General features: G+C 37.0%; 4 protein-coding genes across 4 annotated transcripts; 3 read left to right on the top strand and 1 right to left on the bottom strand.

Moving 5' to 3' along the window:
- Positions 1-607: 607 nt before the first annotated feature.
- On the top strand, positions 608-3,242 carry LOC106428922 (DNA-(apurinic or apyrimidinic site) endonuclease). The gene is made up of 9 exons (XM_013869673.3): positions 608-1,040; positions 1,277-1,369; positions 1,567-1,711; positions 1,871-2,072; positions 2,172-2,250; positions 2,427-2,488; positions 2,602-2,688; positions 2,781-2,884; positions 2,982-3,242. Exons 1-9 carry the CDS (start codon positions 822-824, stop codon positions 3,065-3,067), a joined length of 1,077 nt encoding a protein of 358 aa, XP_013725127.2. The 5' UTR covers positions 608-821; the 3' UTR covers positions 3,068-3,242.
- A 768-nt stretch (positions 3,243-4,010) lies between these two features.
- On the top strand, positions 4,011-9,726 carry LOC111199047 (lysine-specific demethylase REF6-like). The gene is made up of 8 exons (XM_022688493.2): positions 4,011-5,184; positions 5,684-5,762; positions 5,851-5,918; positions 6,022-6,172; positions 6,260-6,867; positions 6,940-7,446; positions 7,534-7,901; positions 7,994-9,726. Exons 1-8 carry the CDS (start codon positions 4,311-4,313, stop codon positions 9,485-9,487), a joined length of 4,149 nt encoding a protein of 1,382 aa, XP_022544214.2. The 5' UTR covers positions 4,011-4,310; the 3' UTR covers positions 9,488-9,726.
- A 7,366-nt stretch (positions 9,727-17,092) lies between these two features.
- Positions 17,093-19,574, top strand: LOC106430820 (zinc finger CCCH domain-containing protein 43-like). Its single transcript, XM_013871619.3, has 6 exons — positions 17,093-17,556; positions 18,073-18,141; positions 18,227-18,349; positions 18,430-18,717; positions 18,783-19,058; positions 19,173-19,574. Exons 1-6 carry the CDS (start codon positions 17,209-17,211, stop codon positions 19,338-19,340), a joined length of 1,272 nt encoding a protein of 423 aa, XP_013727073.2. The 5' UTR covers positions 17,093-17,208; the 3' UTR covers positions 19,341-19,574.
- A 113-nt stretch (positions 19,575-19,687) lies between these two features.
- LOC106430821 (RPM1-interacting protein 4-like) lies at positions 19,688-20,439 on the bottom strand. The gene is made up of 3 exons (XM_013871620.3): positions 20,322-20,439; positions 20,013-20,240; positions 19,688-19,922 (listed from the first exon to the last, which is right to left on the bottom strand). The coding sequence occupies exons 1-3, from the start codon at positions 20,328-20,330 to the stop codon at positions 19,899-19,901; spliced, it is 261 nt and encodes an 86-aa protein (XP_013727074.1). The 5' UTR covers positions 20,331-20,439; the 3' UTR covers positions 19,688-19,898.
- Between the last annotated feature and the right edge of the window lie 4,539 nt (positions 20,440-24,978).

Below are 24,978 nucleotides of genomic sequence, written 5' to 3'. Positions count from 1 at the left end.
GCGCCAATTGTTTAAGGTGAGTTTGGTCTTGGGTGAAGTAAACAATACTAGAAATGGGTCGAACAGAGGCGTTTATTAGATTTCGAGATGATGTTACAAAGGTGGAGAAAGTAAAAGCAAGCCGGAGCTCGTGAGAGCTTAAACCGGAAAAGTACAAATAGCAGAGAGATGATTGTACGGATGATAAACCCTAATCTCGCCGCTAAGTTTGTGTAGCTAAGTGTCGATGCCTTTCTCCTTTGCTTTCCTCTCCTTTTATACTCTGTTCGATTACCTTAACCTAATCTCCTTTTACCGATTGGACCTTGTCGGCCCTTCGGGCCTGATTAGGAGGTGCTCGCTCTGAGCCGCTTAGTCGATTGGTCCCGCTTCGTTTGCTCTCCGCTTCGACTAACAGCATTTCCTGGCTAAGCCGATACCCCGAGAATCGGCTTCCGAGCCGAGGTTGACTCGATCTGCTGGATTGGGCCCTTTGTTCGATGGGCTTTGTAGATGGGTTAAATCCATCCCCAACAGATCTCAGGTTTCGAAGAGTTACGAAAATAATCATATAAATCGATTTAATACATTATATAATATGGATGGGCTAATGAGTATTGTTTGGGTTTTTACTCATTTGATTGTGTAAAAAGGTTTTGCTTTTGTGGGTTTCATTATAATCAGACGTTCCGAATTTTTCAACTGTTGAAGGATACACTAAACGGCCATGAACAAAGCCTGAATCTTTTTCTTTCCGGAGAAGAATTGAGTTATTAAAGTTTCTTCCTTTCAAATTGGCATTTCAGTTTTTGATTGGATTAATAAAGACAAAGAACGGAGCTATGAAGCGATTCTTCAAGCCCATCGAGAAAGACGGCTCATCGGCGCCTAAGAAGCCCTGCCTCTCGCCGGAAGACGGTGTTGAAGAAGGAAAGAACCAGAAAGAGCCGACAAAGTTTGTAACTTGGAACGCTAACAGCTTCCTCCTTCGTGTGAAAAACGACTGGTCCGAGCTCTCTAAGTTCGTCTCCGATTTCGATCCTGATGTCATTGCCATACAGGTGAGATTCCTTTTTTTTTGGTTTCCGACCAATGTGACTTAAATCTTGTTAGGTGTTTGTGTATGAATATCCCTTTAAAATTCTCCAGGGTTTTACTGGCCTAAGGTTGCTTTTAGTTCTCTGTTTAGTTCTCTAGTGCTAGCTTTTGTGTCTTGGATTCACTCTGAGTCCAAAACTTGTTGATGCAACACATTCTGTGACTCTGAGCTTAGTGTTGACTGTGTTCTTAATGTTAGGAGGTAAGAATGCCTGCTGCTGGTGGCAAGGGTAAACCTAAAAACTACGGCGAGTTGAGCGATGACACCAAAGCTTTGCGTGAGGAGAAACAGGTACCCCCTACTACTATTTGATTACCCACCCTCTTTATCTGTCAACATTTTTGTATTTTATTTGTATGTTACAGTTACAAGCAGAGTTTGGTGTTTGAGTTAGACTAGAAAAATGCAGTGGCAAGAGCCACTTTTAGAGTAACCAACTCTCCTTGTCGCTTGAATTCTTATGTTCATGCTTGAATACCGTTGTGCAGATTTTGATGAGGGCTCTCTCAACTCCACCATTTGGAAACTATCGAGTTTGGTGGTCTCTTGCGGAGTCCAAGTATGCAGGGACAGCCTTGCTAGTTAAAAAGTGTTTCAAGCCCCATAAAGTTTACTTCAACCTAGACAAACTAGGTACTTTTTTTTTTTTCTGAAACTTTGTTTGTTTCTTATCTTACCATCACATAAATCTCTTGCATGTTGTTTCTTGTCTCTCTGTGTCTGCAATTTTTCAAAGTATATTATTTAACATAGCTATCTCAGATTGCTTATATACTTGTTTCGATCATGCAGCATCTAAACATGAACCTGATGGTCGTGTAATCTTAGCTGAATTTGAGACGTTTCGTCTGTTGAACACGTATTCGCCTAACAATGGTTGGAAAGAGGAGGAGAATGCGTTTCAGAGGAGAAGGAAATGGGACAAGAGGATTGTTGAGTTCCTTTCCCAAACCTCTGATAAACCTCTAATATGGTGCGGCGACTTAAATGTCAGGTATTGAGGAAGCTTTTCTGCCTCTTCTTTTGCCACACTCTTTTCTTCAAAGCCCTTCCAGTGTTCTTTCCGTGATTCAACTTATGTTGTAATATACAGTCATGAGGAGATAGATGTTAGCCATCCAGATTTTTTTGCAACCGCAAAGCTTAATGGTTATGTTCCTCCAAACAAAGAGGTAATAAATACAGAGAAACAGAGGCTAAGTTTCCTTTGGTTTCTCTTATTTTCTTGTCTCAGCATTCTCACTGTTACCTCTTATAGTAGATGACTGTACTAGGCCTTAACCAAAAGCTTGTCCACGATATATGCTTTAAGATCACACGGTGACTATAAATGGTTTTGATCATATAGGACTGCGGACAGCCTGGATTTACACCATCAGAGAGAGCACGCTTCGGTACAATCATGAAAGAGTATGTATAATAAATCCTTGCACTGGGAAGTTTTACTAGTAATTTTTTGTAGAATAGAGATTATAGTGATTGACCATGTGACTCTAAATTAAAATATCATGGGAATGTTACAGAGGAAGGCTTGTTGATGCATACCGGTATCTTCACAAGGAACCAGACATGGAAAGTGGGTTCTCATGGTCTGGGAATCCTATTGGAAAGTGAGTGGATACCTCATATACTTGTGTTTGTTTTTGCATCACCAACATTGGCATGTTTCTAAAGCTTCATATGGATCTTTTTGTTGGAATAGGTACAGGGGAAAGAGGATGAGGATCGACTATTTTCTGGTTTCTGAACAGCTCAAAGACCGTATAGTTTCTTGTAAGATGCACGGTCGTGGGATAGAATTAGAAGGTGCCCCTAGATAAAATTTAATGTGCAGTTTATCACATAGAACATCATCTAGCTCTTTTGCAGCAACTTGGTTCTTAATTTTATTTTGTTCTTTCAGGTTTCTATGGTAGTGATCACTGTCCGGTTTCACTTGAGCTTTCGAAGCCATCTTCATATACGGAAGAGAACCAGGTTTCTAACTGAAACCATCATCTTCTGTAATAGAAAACGAGCCTTTTTTAGACTCAAACCAAAGCTTGTTTTATCAGAGTTGAGCTTAGATGATCTTTTAATTTACTTTTGAAAGACAAATATTTAGGTTGATGTTATTGAGACACTTATTTGGCCTTGAGCTCTCAAAGGTGCTACTTATTAATTATTGTTGTGATTTTACAAACATTAATATGCTTCTATTTCTAAGAAATGTAGATATTCTACATTTTAATCTTCCAAAAAAGATTATTAGTTTAAATTTTCTTAAGAGTTGGAATTCTTTCTGGTGTATTTTGAGAATAGATACCCTTTGCTTTATTGTGTAGTCAGTGGGTCGAGGCAACATTCGTTAAACAAACCAAGGGATCATAATATTCATATATAATTGTAAATGGTAAATTTCATTGTTGACTCATTGTCAAACAACATTACTTTTTGGTCTTGAATTTCATTGTTGACTCATTGACATAGTGAATTTTAAATACCTTGGAATCTTAATAAATTTTTAGATATCAAAAGATTAGAAAAATTAAATGTATCGTAAAAAAAATATAAGGAAAATGTTTAATGAAATGTCTATTTCACTTTTATATTTTTAAACCTGAAATCATATCCCATAAATCTGAATATTTACTTGGGAAAGCCTATTTATTACTTATTTTTCTCTTAATTATCTCTGATAAAATTTACTTTGAAAAGATGTTTTTTTTGTGAAACGTATGTCATTTATATATCAAGAAGATATGCTTGACAAAATGAGAGTTTTTGAATGTGCAAACAGACAGAGAGCCCAACAAGAAATGTGTGCGACTGTGACGAAGAAATGAAGTGGCAGAATCGTAAATAAAAGTAAGATGATTGCCCTTATGAGAGGATTTGAAAAACCCTTACTACTACTCAGTGTGTTTCTTTACTCGTTAAATACAGAGAAAATCACATCTCTTTACTCTGCCCCAGACCCAATAAAAATACAATTGTTTTCCTCTGTTTCTTTTAATCCCGTATATAATAAAAACAGAGAGAGAGAGAGACCTAAGAAAGGAGATCAAAGCCCGTCGCTTTTCTCGAGGAAAAGTAGATGGCCCTTTAACAAACCAAAACCTATTGGCTGAACACATGGTGGTGACTCGTCGAATCTCTCTAAATCTGTTTTCCAATTTTTGCTCTGTTTCTGCTCTGTAATGGCGATTTGAAGAATTTGAGAGAAAGGTTTAAGCTTTGGAGAGAGAGAGAGATGGCGGTTTCAGAGCAGAGTCAAGACGTGTTCCCATGGCTGAAATCGCTGCCAGTGGCCCCAGAGTTCAGACCCACTCTGGCAGAGTTCCAAGATCCGATGGCTTACATTTGCAAGATCGAAGAGGAAGCTTCCAGATACGGCATCTGCAAAATTGTGCCTCCCGTTCCTCCTTCCTCTAAGAAAACCGCCATTAACAACCTCAACCGCTCTCTCGCCGCTCGAGCCAGGGCCAGGGCTCGCGACGGCGGAAAGCCCGATTACGACGGCGGTCCCACATTCACCACGCGTCAGCAGCAGATCGGGTTTTGCCCTAGGAGGCAGCGCCCCGTGCAGAGACCCGTGTGGCAGAGCGGTGAGCGTTACACTTTCGATGAGTTCGAGTTTAAAGCTAAGAACTTTGAAAAGAGTTATCTTAAGAAGTGCGGCAAGAAGGGTTCCGTCTCGCCGCTCGAAGTCGAGACCCTTTACTGGAGAGCCTCGGTCGATAAGCCCTTCTCCGTTGAGTACGCCAACGACATGCCCGGGTCCGCTTTTGTGCCTCTGAGTTTAGCAGCCGCGAGGAGGAGAGAATCTGGTGGTGATTGTGGGACTGTTGGTGAGACTGCTTGGAACATGAGGGCCATGGCTAGAGCTGAAGGGTCTTTGCTTAAGTTCATGAAAGAGGAGATCCCTGGGGTCACATCTCCCATGGTTTATATCGCTATGATGTTTAGTTGGTTTGCTTGGCATGTGGAGGACCATGACCTCCATAGTCTCAATTACTTGCATATGGGTGCTGGTAAGACTTGGTACGGTGTTCCAAAAGATGCTGCTATGGCCTTTGAGGAGGTGGTCAGGGTTCATGGTTATGGAGAAGAGCTTAATCCTCTTGGTCAGTTTTCTTTTCTACTGATATGCTTTTTGCTATGGGATACTCTGTTACGTTTGTCAAAAAAATGTCAGTAGTAATGCCCGGTGCTTGGTCGGTTTTTGTTTCAAACTAGAGTCTTCTTTTGATAACAAGTTTCTTTTGAAAGTTAAATTATTTAGATTCTGCGAGTCTGAGAGTTCAGTTTCAGTTCATTGTTCTGATTGTTAGCATATTTGTGTTGCTTTTAACTGTCTGCTTTGTTTCTAAAAGTTGACCAATGAAGAATATGTTCATGTAGCTGTACACAAGTATACTAAATACTTATCTTGGCGAGTATCTGGTGGATGTCGATTGGTGTTATGTGAGACTAGAGTGACTTAGAGTTACTTAGTGGTTCAGTTTCTTGTTTTGATTGTTGGCTTTGTTGTATGTTCTGTTCCTTCTGTTGCTTTGAACCGCTTATGCAGCTGCATTCAAGCAAACTAAGTGGTTATACCTCTTTATATTGCTGTTTTACCAGTGACATTTTCTACTCTTGGTGAGAAGACAACTGTTATGTCTCCTGAAGTATTTGTTAGAGCTGGGATACCATGTTGCAGGTACTGGGTTCTCTGTTTGTGCTCTGTTTAGAAAGTAAACAGTTTTTTTTCTCCTGTTTTATTCACGCAAGTGGTTTGCTTGTACCAGGTTAGTGCAAAATCCTGGAGATTTTGTCATCACCTTTCCAGGAGCATATCACTCAGGGTTTAGTCATGGTGAGCAAGCAACCTTTATTCACTATATTCAAGTTCATTATTCAAGGCTTAATGCGTTAATATAAACTTTATCATCCAACAACACAATTTTGGGGGGTTGCAGGATTCAATTTTGGGGAAGCATCTAACATTGCAACTCCACAATGGTTGAGAATGGCAAAAGATGCAGCCATCCGGCGAGCTTCCATAAATTACCCTCCAATGGTTTCTCATCTCCAGTTACTTTATGACTATGCATTGGCTCTAGGTTCAAGGTACTCTTTCTTCTTTCCACACACTCTTCAAGTTTAGTCATAGAACTCTTAAAATGGTTTACATAAGGTGTGCGTCACTCATTGCAGAGTGCCAGATAGCATCCACAACAAACCAAGGAGTTCTAGATTGAAAGATAAGAAAAAAAGCGAAGGAGAAAAACTGACTAATGAACTGTTTGTGCAAAACATTATCCACAACAACGAGTTGCTCCGCTCTCTTGGAAAAGGATCTCCAATAGCTCTTCTTCCGCAGAGTTCCTCAGATGTATCGGTCTGCTCTGACGTGCGAATTGGATCTCATTTGGGTGCTAACCAGGAACAGACAACACTCCTTATAAAATCTGAAGACTTGAGTTCCGATAGTGTTATGGTCAGTCTCAGTAACGGTGTGAAAGAGAAGTTTACATCTTTGTGTGAAAGGAACAGAGATCATCTGGCAAGCAAAGAGGACGAAACCCAAGGAACTTCAACAGATGTTGAAAGGAGGAAAAATAATGGAGCTGTGGGGCTTTCGGATCAGAGGCTTTTCTCTTGTGTTACATGTGGAGTCTTGAGCTTTGATTGTGTTGCTATTATTCAACCTAAAGAAGCTGCAGCTAGATATCTAATGTCTGCGGATTGTAGCTTCTTGAATGATTGGACAGTTGCTTCCGGATCTGGAAACCTTGGTCAGGATGTAGTGATGCCTCCTTCAGGTAAGTAACTAGTCTTTCATTCTGTTAATGGCTTTAAAGTGTTAACTCTGTTTCATGACGCCGAAAACACAGGAAAGCAAGATGTTGGTGACTTATACAATGCTCCTGTTCAAACTCCGTATCATTCAACAACGAAGACCGTTGATCAAAGAACTTCATCAAGTTCCCTAACAAAAGAGAATGGTGCTCTAGGGTTGTTAGCTTCAGCATATGGAGACTCTTCTGATTCTGAGGAAGAAGATCACAAAGGCTTAGATAATCCTGTTTCGAATGAAGTTGCTTGCGTACTTGAAGCATCATCTTTCGATACAGATGGCAACGACGAGGCTGGAAATGGTATATCTTCTGCTTTAAACACCCAAGGACTTGCATGTGAGAAAGGAAAAGAGGTTGACGTATCACATGCTAATCTAAGCAAAGGCGGGAATACATCATCCGTAGAGATCACTTTACCATTTATTCCAAGATCTGATGACGATTTCTCTCGGTTACACGTGTTTTGTCTTGAGCATGCTGCGGAAGTGGAACAACGACTTCATCCTATTGGGGGGATTAACATAATGTTATTATGCCATCCAGGTAAACAGCAAAACCACAAGTTTTGAAAAAAAAAGTGATGGCATTGTTTGTTTTCTTTTGCTATCATTAAGACACGCTATTTTGCAGATTACCCCAGGATAGAGGCTGAAGGAAAGGTAGTTGCCAAAGAGCTTGGAGTCAACCACGAGTGGAATTACACTGAGTTCAAGAATGTGACCCGAGAGGATGAGGAAACGATTCAGGCGGCGTTGGCAAACGTTGAAGCTAAGGCTGGGAACAGCGACTGGGCTGTAAAGTTGGGTATTAACCTTTCTCACAGTGCTATCCTCAGTCGCTCTCCTCTCTACAGTAAGCAGATGCCGTACAACTCCGTCATTTACAATGTGTTCGGTCGCACCTCTCCAGCAACGCCCCAAGTTTCTGGTATAAGATCTTCCAGACAGAGGAAATATGTTGCTGGAAAATGGTGTGGTAAGGTTTGGATGTCGCATCAGGTACACTATTTGATTAACTTGAAACCATACTAGTTCAGACTTTTCTGCTTGGTTTGCTTCAGTTTAAGACTGGTTTTGTTTTCTTTCTTCAGGTGCATCCTTTTCTGCTGGAGGAGGACTTAGAGGGGGAAGAAACTGAAAGAAGTCATCTGCGAGCTGCTCTGGATGAGGATGTCACTGTTCATGGTAATGACTCTAGAGATGCAACCACAATGTTCGGAAGAAAGTATTCTAGGAAGAGAAAGGCGAGAGGGAAGGCTGCGCCACGCAAGAAGCTTACCTCTTTTAAGAGGGAAGCAGGAGTTTCTGATGACACATCAGAGGATCATTCCTATAAGCAGCAATGGAGGGCTTACGGGGATGAGGAAGAGTCTTATTTTGAGACGGGGAATGAGGTTTCTGGTGATTCGTCGAATCAAATGTCTGATCAGCAACAGCTCAAGGGTGTTGAATCAGATGATGATGAAGTTTCAGAGCGTTCACTTGGACAAGAATATACTGTAAGGAGGGAATATGCATCTTCAGAAAGCTCGAAGGAGAATGGCTTTCAGGTATACAGAGAGGACCAGCCAATGTATGGTGATAATGATATGTACAGGCACCCTAGAGGGATTCCAAGGAGCAAACGGACTAAAGTTTTTAGAGATCTGGTTTCATATGATTCAGAAGATCAGCAAAGGGAAAGGGTATTCACAAGTGATGCACAGACTAGTCGAATGGATGACGAGTACGATTCAGAAGAGAATTCATTGGAGGAACAAGACTTTTGCAGTAGCGGGAAAAGGCAAACCAGGTCCATCGCTAAACGTAAAGTAAAAACCAAGATAGTTCAGAGTCTGGGAGACACAGGAGGTCGCACTTTGCTACAGTCTGGATCCAGAAAGAAGATGAAAGAGCTAGATTCATACATGGAGGGACCTAGCACACGGCTTAGGGTGAGAACCCCGAAACCCTCGAGAGGATCTTCAGCAACAAAGCCGAAGAAAACTGGTAAGAAGGGAAGAAATGTTTCCTTCTCAGAAGTTGCAAGTGAAGAAGAGGTGGAGGAAAATGAAGAAGAAAGTGAGGAAGCTAGCACACGGATAAGGGTGAGAACCCTGAAGCCCCCGAGAAGGTCTTTGGAGACAAAACCAAAGAAAACTGGTAAGAAAGGAAGTAATGTTTCTTCCCTCTCCGGAGTCGCAAGTGAAGAAGAGGTGGAGGAAGATGAACAAGAGGAATGCTTGCCGTACCAATGTGACATGGAGGGTTGCACAATGAGTTTCAGTTCAGAAAAACAGTTGTCTCTGCATAAAAGAAACATCTGCCCTGTTAAAGGCTGTGGCAAAAACTTCTTCTCACACAAGTATCTGGTTCAGCACCAGCGCGTTCACTCAGATGAGCGTCCACTGAAATGTCCATGGAAGGGGTGCAAGATGACGTTCAAGTGGGCTTGGTCTAGAACGGAACACATAAGGGTACACACTGGTGAGAGGCCTTATGTATGTGCTGAACCGGGTTGTAGTCAGACATTCAGGTTTGTCTCAGATTTTAGCAGGCACAAAAGGAAGACGGGTCATTCAGCTAAGAAGATCAAGAAAAAGTGACTTGACTTAGCTTTTTAACATGGAATCTATCTATCATGAAGCTCTATTATTAATCCATTGGATTAGAAGGAGATTTAGTGGTTTAAAATTGTTCATCTCGGTCTGGTTATTGTTCATTCAAAGTCTTAACATTCAGGAGAGCCATTGTCTTGTTTAGAACAGAAGCTCTTGTTGTTGTATTCTCTGTCGTCTTCTTAAATGTTTGAATAAATTTAAAACAATCCTGGTTTTTAGCAGAATTTGTGCTTTCATAATTTAAATTAGAACTGTCAATTGGTCCCAGTGAAACGTTCAGATACTCTTAGTATTCAATCCAAGAATTTAATAGAATTTGAAAGAATTCATAAATAATAATTTTTGTAGTAGTTTAAAAGATTTGATGAGGATTTAATGCATTTACATAATTCTCATGTTTACTTTTGTTATGGATTTTAAAGGAATGCACTTAAATTTGATAGAATATCAATTTCTCTAAAATCAATTAAAATTTTGAATCTTTATTATATTGAAAAGATAACAAACATTATTTTAGTTATAAAACTGAAAGAAATATAACAGTTACTACTACTACAAAAGTTCACTGATTGTAGCAATTTTATTCCATAAAACAAAATAAAGGTATATTTTAATTGTGCTACACTTTGACGATGAAAAATATTTGTGTTATTTCAATTTTGTCACTTTTTGTTTTCATTACTTAGAAATGAAAAGAAGCTTGACTAAACATGAAACGTGACTAATACCATCTCGTTCACGTTAAGGTGGTCGTTGAGTTACCCAGGTCCGTTGAATAGCCATCTCGTCAATTATAATACCATACTTGTAAGAAGAATGGAGATGAGGATTACTAACATCACGAAATTTCAGACTTACGATGCCAAATCTCCTCATTAGAGGAAGAAATTGGTTCTTCACATTTTTACATTACATTTTCCATTAAATTCTTTCCAAATAACATTACTACAAAATCTACCAAATATTGAATAACACTAGAATTTAAAAGAATTAGAAAATTAATTACAAATCTTTAAACCAATAACACAAGATTTTGAAAGAATTGATGAAATTCTTAATTGAATAACAGTAGAATTTAATGGAAACTATAATTCTTTTAAATTCCATCAAATTTCTAGATCCAATACCCCCACCTTAATGAGGAAAAATTCATTATGTCATATTAATACTAATTTTCACATAAATATTCTCTCTATGGATGGTTAATGTTGAAAGTGTCATTCTCTTACTGACCAATCAAATCACTCCAAATCGGGAGTGTATCGTCTCTCTCATTCGTCGAAGCATTCTATTCCCCTTGTTCTTCTTCTTCTTTGATATTATCGCATTGCGATTTTGCTGAATCATTGAGCTATTGCTATTATCGCATTGCAGTTGAAGGAGAGGATATGCATGAAGATGAGAATATGTATGTTTATGAAGAGGTTGAATTTGTGTTATATTCCATTGAGGATGAAACCTAAGAGGCAATCGTATATTTTGGATAATGAAAATGTGTTTGTTTATCTAACATAAGTGAATAAAGAGCAAAGAAGAAGTATTTTGTACATAGAGGACATCGAAAAATTAGAAATAGTTCAAATAACCGATCAACTATCAAGAGTTGAGAAAAAAAGCTCATGTAGTAGAAACTATAGTGAGCGTGAGGGTGAATATGGAGAAGAAGAGAATGTGGGTACTGATTTGGAACAGAAGGAACACAATGAACATCCCCACAATAAACACAAGAGTAGTAGGTTGTAAATCTTTCACTTTTGGTTTTAATGTTTTTGTCATATGGAAACGTTGAAAAGTGAAATTTGTATTTTGTGTTTGTACAACTAAATATGAACATCCCCACAAGAAACACAAGAGTACTAAGATGGTTATTTATGAAAATGTTAACTATGATTTAATCAGAACTAATAATTTTCCCATCTCTTTACTTATTAGTAATCATATAGGAATTACATTGTGTTCTTATAGCTTTTTCGTTAATATTCACCTTGTTACATTTGAAAATTTACTATGGCCTGTAAATCAAGTTTATGTTTACATAATCATATTAGAAATGAATCTAAAAAACATAATATAATTGATATAACCATGAAATCAGTCATTCAAGTAGAGTAAAACAAAGATAAATGAAAAAAAATTAAAAGTACAACTATGATATTTTATGTAAAACTGCAAACTTGGTGAAACTTCTATCATGAAAATCGTAGGATAAATTTTTCCGCCCACCAGCTTTTTTGAATTTCTAATTTTCCCTCATCCCCTTTCCTAACTGGCTAAATTTTGCATACCCCAAAATCGTTTAAGCAAAGTATTAAAACCTTTTTTTGGGTTTTCCTCATTTTCTGTCTTTCCCTTTCTCTATCTTCCCATCTATCAACCTTCATTTTCTCCCAACCCCAAAAGAGAAATAATGTATGCTTCATCATCTTCCATGACCAGTGTTGGGATACAAATAAGAACTCCGGGAATACCTATTAAGTGTTGGTTCAGGGAGTACATCACAGAGCTCATCTCCAAAATCAATCTAAATCCATATCGCCGGTATTATCGGTGTCACTATGTGGCTCAAAGGAAGGTACGTTCGTTTAGCCTTAGTTATTGAAAGCATTTTCACTTAAGTTGTACCTTTATATTTTTTGAACAGCTGTACTTTTAAAATTTTTGGACAAAATGTTGTAGCTTGAGAATGACAATCACATCTCCAAATGGGTTGATTAAGCTTTCACTGATGAGATACAATAGTTGGACTACCAAGTTCGAATGCTAGAAGAAGAAGTTCAAGTTCTCAAAGCAATAATAAGAAGTGAAGGTTCCAAAATAATATCAGGAGGTTGTCTTATTCTGGGTCTCAGTGTCGTTGTAGTTGCAGGAATTTTGATGCACAAGTAATTCCTAAAGCTATGATAAAGTTAAATTTTCTGTTTTTTCTAAGTTTTTCGTATGTTTCGCCTAAGTTATGCGAAGTTTGACAATTATAAAGTTTGATCTATTGTAAAAGTTTCTCTAATTTTTACGATGTTGGACAATTGAGAAAGTGAAACTAACACAAAATTTGACTTTTTTATACGAGCAAGAACTTCAAGGACGTCTTATTTTTACAAAATTAGAAAATTGAAAAAGTTAGAAGCATAAAGTTACACCAACATTTAACATAGGAGTTTAACACACATTAGCAATTTTACAACAAACTAACAAGTTTAAGACAAATACGAAGATAGAGAACAATGAGAACAACAAGATTTACAAAGGCCTTATAGCCCATGTTTCTGAACATAAGGTCACTGCGTAGTAGAGACTGCCTGAACTCCTCAACCTCTGGCTAAAGTAGATTGTACCTGAAGTCAGATAATTCATCCTCGGTCTCAAACCATAGTTCAATAGGACCAACATAACATGTATAAATGAGTTTAGGAAAGGTTTTACTCAACTATCAACTAACACATTTAAAACTCAACACATAAACTACACTTACCAATATATCTATAGACCTCCACATCTTAAGGATCACAATCACCTCTCCACGATCTCCCATGTTTTGAAACCCTTCCCGGAAGGCATAAGCATGATGGCCAGTTGCCACACATTTTATCTGACTCTCCATGTGATGAATAATACAAAGTGTGTCAATTACATGTCAATTACATGTCAATTACACTAATGCAAACATCTTGCTTTGATCATATGTTACTTTATACTTACATGTTGTCCCTTATATAAAACACCATCTTTGGCCTTTTATGATCATCGAAATGGGCTTCCGTGTTGAAGACCACTCCCATTGTATCTACCAGATAAGTATTTTTGCTTATGTTACTTACATCTACATATATGAAATATATTTAGTAGTTAGAATTTGTACCTATAGGATAGTTTATGTCCATGTTTCTGATGTGAGGGATTTCATGGATGTTCTTGAAGTCAAAGTAGAGCTGATTGTTCATAGGATCGATGATGTAGACTTGCGTATCGCTCGTAGTAGTTAGTCTGAATGGAGATTTTTCTGCCTTGAAACCTGAATAGGCATGGCCAACTTTGACTCAAAAGATTTCCACATATTTTCTCTCTTGCTTCTCTAGGCCTCTATACCTATCTCCATATACATCATAAATGGTCATCTCCATCTTGGTTCCCTGCATAAATAAAGTTCAAGGATTAAGTTTTGATTTTGTATTGTTGTTTAGAAACTTGAGAGATGATGATTTTGCACTTACAGCTTCATCTGCTAGAACATAAGCCCAGTATGGTTCATTGCCGATAATATAGGAATAGAAAATGTAGATCCTTAGAATTTTCACTCTGAAACGCCAACACGTGAGCTTTTCGTCATAGACAACTTCAGAAAGCCTATTCTAGTGTGACATATTGTTTGTTAGAGATGATGAATCTTATCTTTGCAGTGAAATGTTTTTGGATCTAACTATCCGCAATGAAGGAGACGATTTAACTTACTGAGGTGGAGTTTAAATGCAAATGTAATGATGATTGTACACAGTTTAGAGTTGTGGAGTTTAAATGCAAGTGTAATGATGATCATAAGCGATAGAGAAGTCGTGTCTTCTGAAGTCGTGTCTTCTGAACTCGAGTCAAATGGAAGAGTTACAACTTGTTATTGGGGTAATAAATCAATAAATAACAAAAATTAAAGTTACTAAATATTATAATTTTCATTTATTATCTCCGATACTGCTTGTTACCATCATTTCTTGCAAAATATAACAATAAAATATCTAAATTTCTTATAATTTTACATAATTTCATATATTTAGACTAAATCGTTAAAATTTGGCTTAGTTTCATATATTTAGACAATCTAAATCAGTTATTTCACTTACTTAAACAAAGTTATAATTTTTTATCAATTAAAGTTATATAAAGTTTCAAATCCAATGCATGCGATTGTTGCCATGAGAAGTCGTGTAAAAGAAGTCGTGTCTTTTGAACTTTTGCCTTCTGGAGCCGTCTATCAAATCACTCTTAAATGGAAGAGTTACAACTTGTAGTTGGGGTAATAAATTATTAAATAACAAAAATTAAAATAAATATTATCATCCTCATTTATTATCTTCGATAATGCTTGTTGCTATAATTTCTTCAAAAATATAACAATATAATATCTAAATTTCATATAATTTTACATAGTTTCTTATATTTAGACTATATAAATCATTAAAATTTTGCTTAGTTTCATGATTTTATACAATCTAAATCAGTTATTTCACTTACTTATACAAAGTTATACATTTTTATCAACTAAAGTTATGCAAAGTTTTAAATCCATAAGTTTCATATCCAAGGCATGCGACTATTGCAGTGAGAAGTTTTGTCTTATGAACTTGTGTTTTCTCGAGGCGTCTACTTGTAGATGGGTCAGAGGATCATTATCACCTTCTCCAAATAAATAAAACGAACATCTCTCTATTTACTTCATAAAACGAATTTCTCTTCATTTACTTGATAAAACAAATATATCTCCATGGCGAACTTCAACTTGGCTTCTCTCCCTCCTTCCATGCTTCACAAGATTCTATCCAAGGTAGCAACAACCAGTATACAAGACTTTGGTTGTGCAAGAGTTGCTTTTCCGGGTTTAACGCAGTTGGCAGAGAAGATTACTTTTACAAATCGGCCGATTTCATTTTCTTGAATGACTGGATAGATCAGGTCAATGTTGTTAGAACATTCAGGCTTCAGTGCTATCAACTGGGTAATCCAGAGGCCATCTACTTGCGAGGTATGTATGAATACTTCATCTTCCATTTATTTGATGAAGGAAGGGAAAAAAATCATCTTGCTGGTGAGAGAGGATGCTTGTTGGCCAAATACATAGATGATATTATGAACTTAGCATTTAGCCTTGATCATAGAGGATTGGTTCACAACTATCCTGATTTTACTCGTGAATATGGTAATCAGATGTATCACATGATCACTAGTTGGGCGTTCTCTGGCCATTGGGATTACGGTAAACCTGAGATGTTTATGTCTCTATTGGAGAATAGATCTCAATGTCTCCTATGATTGCTGGTGTTCTGCAATAATAGAACCAGTGTTTGTAGTCTCCATAGATGAATCAAGAACACGATAGAAATGTGATCGTTGTTTCTGGCAATGTGCAGCTTGGGACTTCTACAATGAAATTCATTTGATTGCTCGTGATTGGCCAATTGGAGATTGATTGTGTGTTTATGAGTAATAACATGTAATTTTAATCTATTTTGCTAAGTGTATGTAAAATACATTTCATAATGTAATGTCTCTACTTTTTCTCTATAAAATTATCTTTATTTATTTTAGCTTCAATAAAAGAACATATTGCCAATGTAAAAGATACAATAAAACAACATATTGCCAATGTGTTTCAAAAAAATTAATGCCAATGTAAAAAATACAATTAAAATTAGTTGAAATTTTACTAAGTTTTACATTTACTAAAAGTGCAATTTAGTTGAAGTTTTATTAAGTTGCACAGTAACACAAATGTTTACAGTTACACCAACTCTTACTAATTTTTTGGAAGTTATGGAGAAACAAATCTGAATTTTATAGATCGGATCTGGATGGTCCGCGCAATGGCCTTAGTTGAGTTGCAATTATGCAAGTCCCTTTTGGTTTCGTGATCTTTTACTTTTTTTTTAGATTTAAATAGAATTTTATTTAATTAATTTTTCGGACATGAGTACATGATAATTTTTTTTTGGACAGGAGCACTGGAGCAGTTGATTCTGTCCGTTCGCCCAAGGACAAATCCAGTCCAATTCATTGTGACCGGTCATCATGAATGCGCCCAATTAAAAAACGATCTAAATGGGTTAAAGATCCAATTAGTCAATGGTCTCTAAATGAACAAATATATCCAAACTTTTAAAAGTAGGATTTTGTTAACTTGAGACCTTTTGGATTGGGAAAATGTATTTTTTGTAATTTTGGCGAAAAAATGAAAGTTTAATGGTTTTGATTTGAAAACAGAAATTCTACGTGGGAAAACAAGATTTTACGATTTTACCAAAATACACAATTTTATACATTTGGCGGGAAATTTAACTTTACGGTTTTAGCCGGAAAACATGTTACAGAGAGGTCGGAACAGCCATCAGCGAGAACCAAAAAGAAAAAAATCTTTCTCTATAAAAGATCTTAGGGAGAGAAGTCTGACGTTTTTATCTTACAAGAAGAAACGTTTTAAGAGAAAGAAATCTGAAACGCATAGAATGGTTAGTATGTAATGTAAACAAACTATAATACTCCCTCTGTTTTTAAATGTAGGTAGTTTTAGCAAAAAGAGTTTGTTTCACAATATAAGTAGTTTACATATTTCAATGCACCTTTTTCATTTATTGGATATTGTGTGACCAATAAAATAATATTAAGCTTTTTATAATTGGTTGAATTAATTGATTAAATGATATATTTTTTTAGATAACAACTTTCTAAATATTTGTGATTTTAAGTAAAACTACTTATAATTAAAAACAGAGGGAGTAGTATATTGGAACTTGAAAAGCAAACGGTTTCTTAGGGAATCTCATTCCTGACGATTACAGAAAGTCAACATAAAAAGAAGCCCATAAAAAGAATATAATATAATAAAAATCGAACAACTTTATTTACTTCTGTTTCGTCTTTTCATTAACACCCTTTGATCTTCTTCTTCTTCCTCCCTGAAGATTAGGGTTTTGTCATGTGTTTGTAAGGAGAAAAAAAAAACAACAATGATAGGAATCTGCGGGTCAATTGCGAGAGACGGGCTCGAGACCGAACCTGTGTCTCGATCTCCTTCGTTGGCTGATGGATCGCCTTCTGATCTCAATCACGCGGCGGATGTCCTCAGTAAGGAGTTAAAGAATGTGGGTCTGGATGAAGAGAAGATGATGAGTGTCCCTGGCGGCGGCGATGATTCGAAAGAAGAAGAAGATGGTGTGAGCGAGAATGAGAGTGAGGCGTTGTATCCGGTGAGGCCAGGAGCAGAGGATTGCGCGTTTTACATGAGAACTGGGAGCTGCAAATTCGGATCCACTTGCAAATTCAACCACCCTCTTCCAAATCCCACTAACATCCAAGTAAGTGAATATGCTTTGTCTTGTCTTTACGTGAAAGATTGTTTTTTTTTTTTAATTAATCTTATGGAAGGAGGTTTGTTTATTTTAATTACAGCCACATGGGTATAGATAGTTCTATATTATACTATCTGTGTGCTATGTGCTGGACCAAAAGGAGAAAGCTTTCTTTTATGTTCTGTCTTAGCTGTATATGCTTCTGGTGGAACCTGTTTCAGGGTTTAGGATATTTCTAGTAAGCTCCTATGCTTTGTATTTACGTGAATGAGATTCTTCTGACAAAGATATTTGTTCTTAATTGTGTGTTTCAATGGTCTTAAAGAAGATTTGCTTATAAAGAAACATCATTATTTTAATCAGTGGCACATGTGTATATAGAGTAGTATATATTAATTTGTGCTTCGTTGCTGGACCAAAGGAGAAATGTTTATGCTCTGTCTGAACTTTATATGCTTATGATGGAACCACATTCAGGGTTCTTCTTTAAAAAATTATGTTTCGTTTTTCATTGTTTTGAAGATTGCTAGGGAGAGTAAAGTAAGAGAAAAGGAAGAGGATGCTGATAAAATGAGACTCATGGATTGCAAGGTTCCTTGTTACCATGCTCTCTCTCTTTTGTAATTATTATCTTCATGGCATAAACTGATACTCAGTTCTTGTATGCGGTTTGCAGTATTACTTCAGGACAGGAGGTTGCAAATATGGATTAACTTGTAGATTCAACCACACTAAACCAAACTCTGATGTTCCACCCTCTGCACCTGAGCTTAACTTCCTCGGCCTTCCCATCCGACCTGTAATTCCCCCCATTTTTAATTCACTTTTTGTTGGTTTAACTTTTGTCAAATGCTATATAACCAACAACCTAATTGGCAGGGAGAGATAGAATGTCCTTTCTACATGCGCAATGGCTCCTGTAAGTTCGGAGCTGACTGCAAATTTGATCATCCTGATCCCACAACTCTTGGAGGAACCGACTCTCTGTCTTTTCATGGTAACAATGGTGGATCCATCGGATCATTTTCCCCCAAAAGCACATTCCAACCAAGTTCAACCTCATGGTCTTCACCGAGGCATGCCAATGGTACAGCTCCTTTTATTCCATCCATGTTGTCTCAGAGTCGTGGAGCTTCATCCCAAACTCCCGAGTGGAATGGCTATCAGGTAGTAAGTTGTGGATCTTAATGTTTGAAGTTTATATTTTTTAAACATCTTTTGTATTTGCCTAGGCTACTACTATGTATCCGTCAGAAAGGAGTGTGTTTTCTACTTCCACCACATACCTTATGAACAACTCATCAGCTGAAACAAGTATTTTCACACCATACAAATATCAAAAACCTGCTGAGGAGTTTCCAGAACGTCCCGACCAGCCTGATTGCAGTTATTATCTTAAAACTGGGGACTGTAAGTTCAAGTTCACTTGCAAATACCATCATCCTAAGAATCGATTGCCGAAACAGCCTCCTTTCGCTCTCAATGACAAGGGCCTTCCCCTTAGGCCTGTAAGTTTCCTTTTTTTTTGTCTTTCTGTATCTCTGTTCTTGTGTGTTTGTATTAGATAGTTGTAGGCTTTGTAACCAATTTGCATTTGACTTATTGGTTTAACTGAAATCTAGGATCAAGTCATCTGTACACATTACAGTCGCTACGGCATCTGCAAATTTGGTCCAGCTTGTAGGTTTGACCATTCCATCCAGCTCCCGGATTCGACAGGAAGCTCCCATGTTGTAGCAGAACCTCCTCAGGTCGGTGCTAATGGGAATGAAAGTGACGGTTGGAATTGACCACCAAGCTTCATGAGCTTACATAACTGATACATTTTGTCTTTATCGTTGGTTTTTTTTTTTTTAAATTTTCGTAACAAACGTTTAGGTTAAAAAACTACACTCTCTGAACAATATCTATGCGGCAAGCCTATCCTCGGTGCTTTTGACAGATTTTCACCAAAGAACTTTTGTAATCTATCCACCACCCTCTACCTCTTGAGGTTATAAATGGAGCCTGTCTGTTTTTTTCCATTGGTTCTTTATTCGTATAACTTTACTATAGCTGCATAAACTGCGATCAGTTTTAAGTTTTGGAACCTGAGGACAGTTGATGTTTGTTTTTTTGCCGCAAAGGGGTTTGAGACGCAGGCTCTTGAGTATTCAGACATATAACATGACGTTTATGCAGTTTGTATTACATGACTACTAAGGACATATCTCAATCTTTATATATTCGAACCAAGAACAATGTAAAATATAATTTATTTATGTACCCAAAAAAAGTGAAGCAAGAAGAAGACAAGTTTGCAACAGCTCACTGGTTCTGCTTCCTTATCATCGACTTCTTCAACCGAGTTAGCGGAAACATAGCCATCCCTTCTGCAAAACAGAGAAGAAGCTAATATCTGTGAGAAGCCTACTCTCTTTTTTTGTCAAGATTTGGTTTTGGGGGTGGAAAGAAGAAGGTACCTTTTCTCGTTGGATTTGGGGATTACGTTTATTATTATGATGGTTGTGTCTCCGCTGAGGCTCAATGTTTACTGGAGGTGTAACCAGACTCTCAGGTCCCGCGACAGCTGTTTTCTTGGTCTTCTTGTCGTCACGAGCCTGGTTGAAGATGACGGTGAACCCTTGTGCTGAGGCTGGATTAGTGGCGTCCCATTCCCCAAACTTTGGCAGTTGTCTTCCTTTGTTTCCCTAGAGAAACATATTTGTTCATCATCATAATTCGATTTAAGGTTTAAGATATGAAGACAAGGAGATGGATGTTGTTCTTACCGTGGCCATTTGTCCAAATTAGAACAGAGGAGAGAATATTGATGATGATATGGGAAGAGGAGGTGAAGTTTTAATATAAAGGATGAGAAAGGAAGACCACGTCGTCGTTGAAACACATCAATCTCCTTTGTTTCATACACCTTTTCTCCTTCCCGCGTCTTTCCCAACAGATATACCTAAAATAAATTAATTAGCAAATTATATATATATATATATATATATAAATATATTGGAGAACAAAGACTAAAAACGTGGAGTATAGGCAAATGTTCTCGTCTTCTCCACCAATTCCACTATGCATCAATGGTATGAGACCAACTTTCAGCAGCCTTAGAAGAATTTTTCGAATCTGTATGGTTATAATCTACTACTATGTTTAATTAGTTTCTAGTAGTCTAGATAAGGTCGTGTCGAAAGCCTGTATATTATAATCTACCTCTCTTATGGTGGTAGGCTGCTACTATGTGCCTTCTAGGATCACAAATGGTTGGCGTTCGAATAAATAAATAAAAGCTTCGTCAAGTCTGCAATGCCTTTTTATTAGTATAAAATAGTTACTTTTCAACTTAAAACAAAAGCGCTTGCGATATTCAAATAGTAACAGTGTAATCCAAATCGAAAAGCAAATTAAGTCCTCAAAGCCAAACTTTACTGACCGAGTTGACGATGAAACGGATTATTGAATTGTGTTTATCTAGCCCCATAGTGATTATACATGTATATTCAGTATCACGATATTTAACTATAGACTACAGTTACATAAATAGTTTTCTGAAAGCTGGTTTAAAGTTACATAAGCAATTATTTTTTTTTTTTTACATAAGCAATTACAAAATAAGTTTGGTGCGGAATGGTATGTGTCTTTGAGGTTTTTCTGCAACGGTGAAGCGTCCCGAGGATACTTTGGTTGCTACTGGCTTCTTTCCGGTGAAAAAGTCTGATTTAAGGTGTGTTGTACTCTGTCCTGCTGTGTGTGGCGGGTGGACCTGTTTCTGTTCTTTGGTTTAGTTGTCAAGCTCTCAAGTGTTGGTGGTCTGTCCTTATTGGAGGCCCATCCTTGTTTCGTTTGGCTGTCTCCTTGTAAGCTTCCGATGGTTCTAAGGTTCATGGTTACTATCTCTTCCGTCCTCTCCTTTGAGCTCTCAGTAATGTGGGGATTTAAGTTTTGAAATTTGCCTGGTTGTTTATGTTCCCCGTGTGTGGGTTTAAGGGTCCCTTCTTATGGGTTTTAGTTTCTCTTCTTATGGGATTTAATTAGCTTCTGAGGATATTTTCTTCTTACTTCAGCTTATGCAGTAGACTATGTATTTTGTTGTTCTAATATAATTCAATTTGGGAAGAAAAAAAATGAAAATAAGGCACCCAGTATTTCTTTAGAGTTACGATATATATATATCCTCTGGTCCAAGGGATATGTCCTACTTTTATAAATACTCTTTAGCTTTTTTTTGTGTCAAGGGATATGTCCAACTCTTGGGTTATTTTGGATATGTCCATCAGTTACGGTACATGGGGTCGAAGAGTTTCCAAAATAAAAGTCATAAAAGTATTACGGTAATAATAAGGTATCTGTTGGTTTTCTTGAGACAAAATATGTATGGATAAAATTCTGCATATGCTGAACTTCTTCCCATATATATTTAAACATTTATCCACTCTTGGGTTATTTTGGACATATCCCTTGACAAAAAAAAAGCTAAAGAATATTTATAGAGACTACCTAAAACCATCAGTTAAATACTTTTACGACTTTTATTTTAGAAACTCTTTGACTTCATATACAGCGACGGATCCAAAATAAAAATCGTAATAACCTATTTTAACTGATGATATATGGGTCCCTTAGGATTTAGAGGTCGAGAAAGTCGCAATAACCTGTTATAACGAATTCAAGTCGGTGATGCCTACTGACTTTGATGATTTCTTACAAGAGGTACCAACAACAATTACTGATGATCAGAATGTTGTACTGACTACTTTAGCTATTGAGGTGGAAGTGAGGGTAGCTTTTTTTATGATGCATCCAAAAAAATTCATGGGTCTGATGGAATGACAACTCTTTTTTTTCAGCAATCTTGATTAATTATTAAAACGGATGTAGTGAGTATAGTTAATGATTTTCTGCGGACTGGTTTTTTGGATGAACGCCTTAATTCAATAAATATATATCTTGTTCTTAAGACGACCAGGCCAAGTCGTATGACAGAGTTACGATCGATAAGTTTATGCAACATGAGATATAAAATTATTTCCAAAGTTTTGTGTCAGCGGCTAAAATGCTTATTCCCACATTTTATTTTGGAAACACAATATGTCTTTGTTTCTGGAAAATTAATTCAGATGATATTTTGATCGCGCAAGAGATGTTCCATGGGCTACAAATAAATAAGACATGCAAGGGAAAAAATTTGGCCATAAAACGGATATGAGTAAAGCGTATGATCTGGAATAATTTCCGTTTGTAGGTAAAGTACTGCTAAAGTGGGTTTCTCAACAACATGGGTTTTGAGGATGATGCAGTGTATATCCCCAGTGTAGTATAAAGTTTTAATAGATGGACAACCAAAATGACATATTGTCCCTAAAGAGGTTTGAGGCAGGGAGATCCTTTATCACCATATCTTTTTATCTTATGTACGGGAGTTCTTATTGCTAACTTTCGGCAAAAAAGAAAAAGAAACACTTTTGACAAGATTAAAATAGCAACAGGGAGACCACCGATATCACATCTATTATTTGCAGATGATAGTTTGTTGTTTTGTACAAAAATAAACAAACAATGTGAGGTTATTTTAAATTTTTGAAAGATTACGAAGAGGCCTTGGGCAACAAATAAAATTTATGAAATCATCTAAACCAGTTTGGACACAAAATCCTGGATCCTGTAAGGGAAGAAGTTCAGCATATATTTGTAATTTACACCATTGGAGAAATGAGAACTATTTGGGTATTCTATAGAGTCTTGGTGGCTCCAAAACACAGATATTTGGTTACCTCAATGAACAGTTGGACTATACGACCTCTCGCAAAAGGCAGAAAGGAGGTACTTTTAAAGTTAGTGAGATCTGCTATGCGAACACATGTCATGTCTTGTTTTCGATTGCTAAAAACAGTCACAAGGAAATTAACAAGTGAAATTACATACTTTTGGTTGAGTTGTAGCAGTAATAATAAGGTATCCGTTGGTTAACTTGAGACAAAATATGTACGGATAAATAGGATGGATGCATAGGTTTTTGAGATTACAAAGTTTTAATACCGCTCTATTAGCAAAGCAGTTATAGAGGCTAATTGATTAACTAGAACCACTATTCGCCAAAATTTTTAAAAGGAAAATATTATCGGAGATCAGATCCTCTTGATCCACTAAAATCTTATTCTCCATTTTAAAGATGTAAAAGCATTACTTCAGCTCAATCACTGGTTAACAAAGGACTAATCAAAATATCGGGAACATGAAAACTTATTTATGTATGAAATGATCTTTGGATCCCTACTCCTCGCTCGATGTCAGCATTACCAAAACATCAAATTCAATTTCCGACCCTCTAATAAGAACAGAAAATTTAATCAATCCAGTGAATTTTCCATGGAATGAGGATCTACTTAAGGTATACATACATCCTGATGATGTAACGATTATTCCGTGTATTCCGGTTAGTCGGTCATCTAAACCAGATATGTATGGATGGAATCCCACGGTTACAGGAAGGTATACAGTCAAATCGGGTATAAAATGGAAAAATCACAACCGGACATGCGATTAGCATATCAAAATTCTTTTGGTCCTGTCACGAAATTCCTACTGGCATTTACATGGACTTTACAATGTCCTCCAAAATAAGATACTTTCTTTGGCAAGCAATATCTGGGTGTTTACAAGTCACAAAAAACTTACAGACTCTTGGCATTAAATATGATTCATAATGTATTATTTTTGGAGCGAAAGAGGAAACCATAAATCATGCTCGGTTTGAATGCCCACCAGCGGTATGAACGTGGGCACTCTAAAAAATCCCATCAAACACAGAGTTTTATCCGAGAGTTTTGGTTTTTAACAAATATTGCTTATTTGTTTTGAAAATTGTCTAAGGAGGCGAATTTTGGGAATTTCTTTCGGATAATGTGGTATATATGAAAAATAGGAATGACAAAGTTTTTAAAGGTAAAAATGAATATCCACAGGAGATATTACAGATAGCGAACATTGAAGGAGATTTATAGACAGATGCGCAAAAATCAGACAATTGTTTCTTACAGAGATGTGATACAGTTATCCCCAATTATTGTGGGAGGATAAATGGTGTTTTTTTCGATGGCGCTTGGAAAGAACATGATAAATTTTCAGGACAAAGATGGTTTTGTAAAAAAGAGGGTTCATCTGAAAAAATGATGAGAGCCATGAATATCCGACGAAGCTTGTCACCCTTACATGATGAATGGAAGCTCTAATCTGGCAGTGGAATGTACGAAGACTCTATAATGGAATGTATGAAGACACTATCATACAAGGAGGTGGTGTTTCCAGCTGACAGTTCTCAACTGGTGAAGATAGTGTCTGCACCGAAAGAATGGCCGACTTTCACTACGCATTTCGAAGAATTTCATCATTGTAAGGAATTCTTCACTCACTTCGGCATTTAATATATCCTAAAAC

This window comes from Brassica napus, chromosome A6, assembly GCF_020379485.1.
Source record: "Brassica napus cultivar Da-Ae chromosome A6, Da-Ae, whole genome shotgun sequence".
Lineage (NCBI taxonomy): Eukaryota > Viridiplantae > Streptophyta > Magnoliopsida > Brassicales > Brassicaceae > Brassica > Brassica napus.
Note: the sequence above shows the minus strand (reverse complement) of the source record. Positions and strands in the feature narration are given on the sequence as shown.

Coding starts and splice junctions, on each gene's coding strand:
- LOC106430820 (XM_013871619.3), top strand. CDS start 17,209: ATGATAGGAATCTGCGGGTCAATTGCGAGAGACGGGCTCGAGACCGAA. Junction 17,557..18,072: donor CAAATCCCACTAACATCCAA/GTAAGTGAATAT, acceptor ATTGTTTTGAAG/ATTGCTAGGGAGAGTAAAGT. Junction 18,350..18,429: donor TCGGCCTTCCCATCCGACCT/GTAATTCCCCCC, acceptor CCTAATTGGCAG/GGAGAGATAGAATGTCCTTT.
- LOC111199047 (XM_022688493.2), top strand. CDS start 4,311: ATGGCGGTTTCAGAGCAGAGTCAAGACGTGTTCCCATGGCTGAAATCG. Junction 5,763..5,850: donor GCTGGGATACCATGTTGCAG/GTACTGGGTTCT, acceptor TGCTTGTACCAG/GTTAGTGCAAAATCCTGGAG. Junction 6,868..6,939: donor TGTAGTGATGCCTCCTTCAG/GTAAGTAACTAG, acceptor CCGAAAACACAG/GAAAGCAAGATGTTGGTGAC.
- LOC106428922 (XM_013869673.3), top strand. CDS start 822: ATGAAGCGATTCTTCAAGCCCATCGAGAAAGACGGCTCATCGGCGCCT. Junction 1,712..1,870: donor CTTCAACCTAGACAAACTAG/GTACTTTTTTTT, acceptor TCGATCATGCAG/CATCTAAACATGAACCTGAT. Junction 2,073..2,171: donor TGCGGCGACTTAAATGTCAG/GTATTGAGGAAG, acceptor TGTAATATACAG/TCATGAGGAGATAGATGTTA.
- LOC106430821 (XM_013871620.3), bottom strand. Junction 19,923..20,012: donor CCCAAATCCAACGAGAAAAG/GTACCTTCTTCT, acceptor TCTGTTTTGCAG/AAGGGATGGCTATGTTTCCG.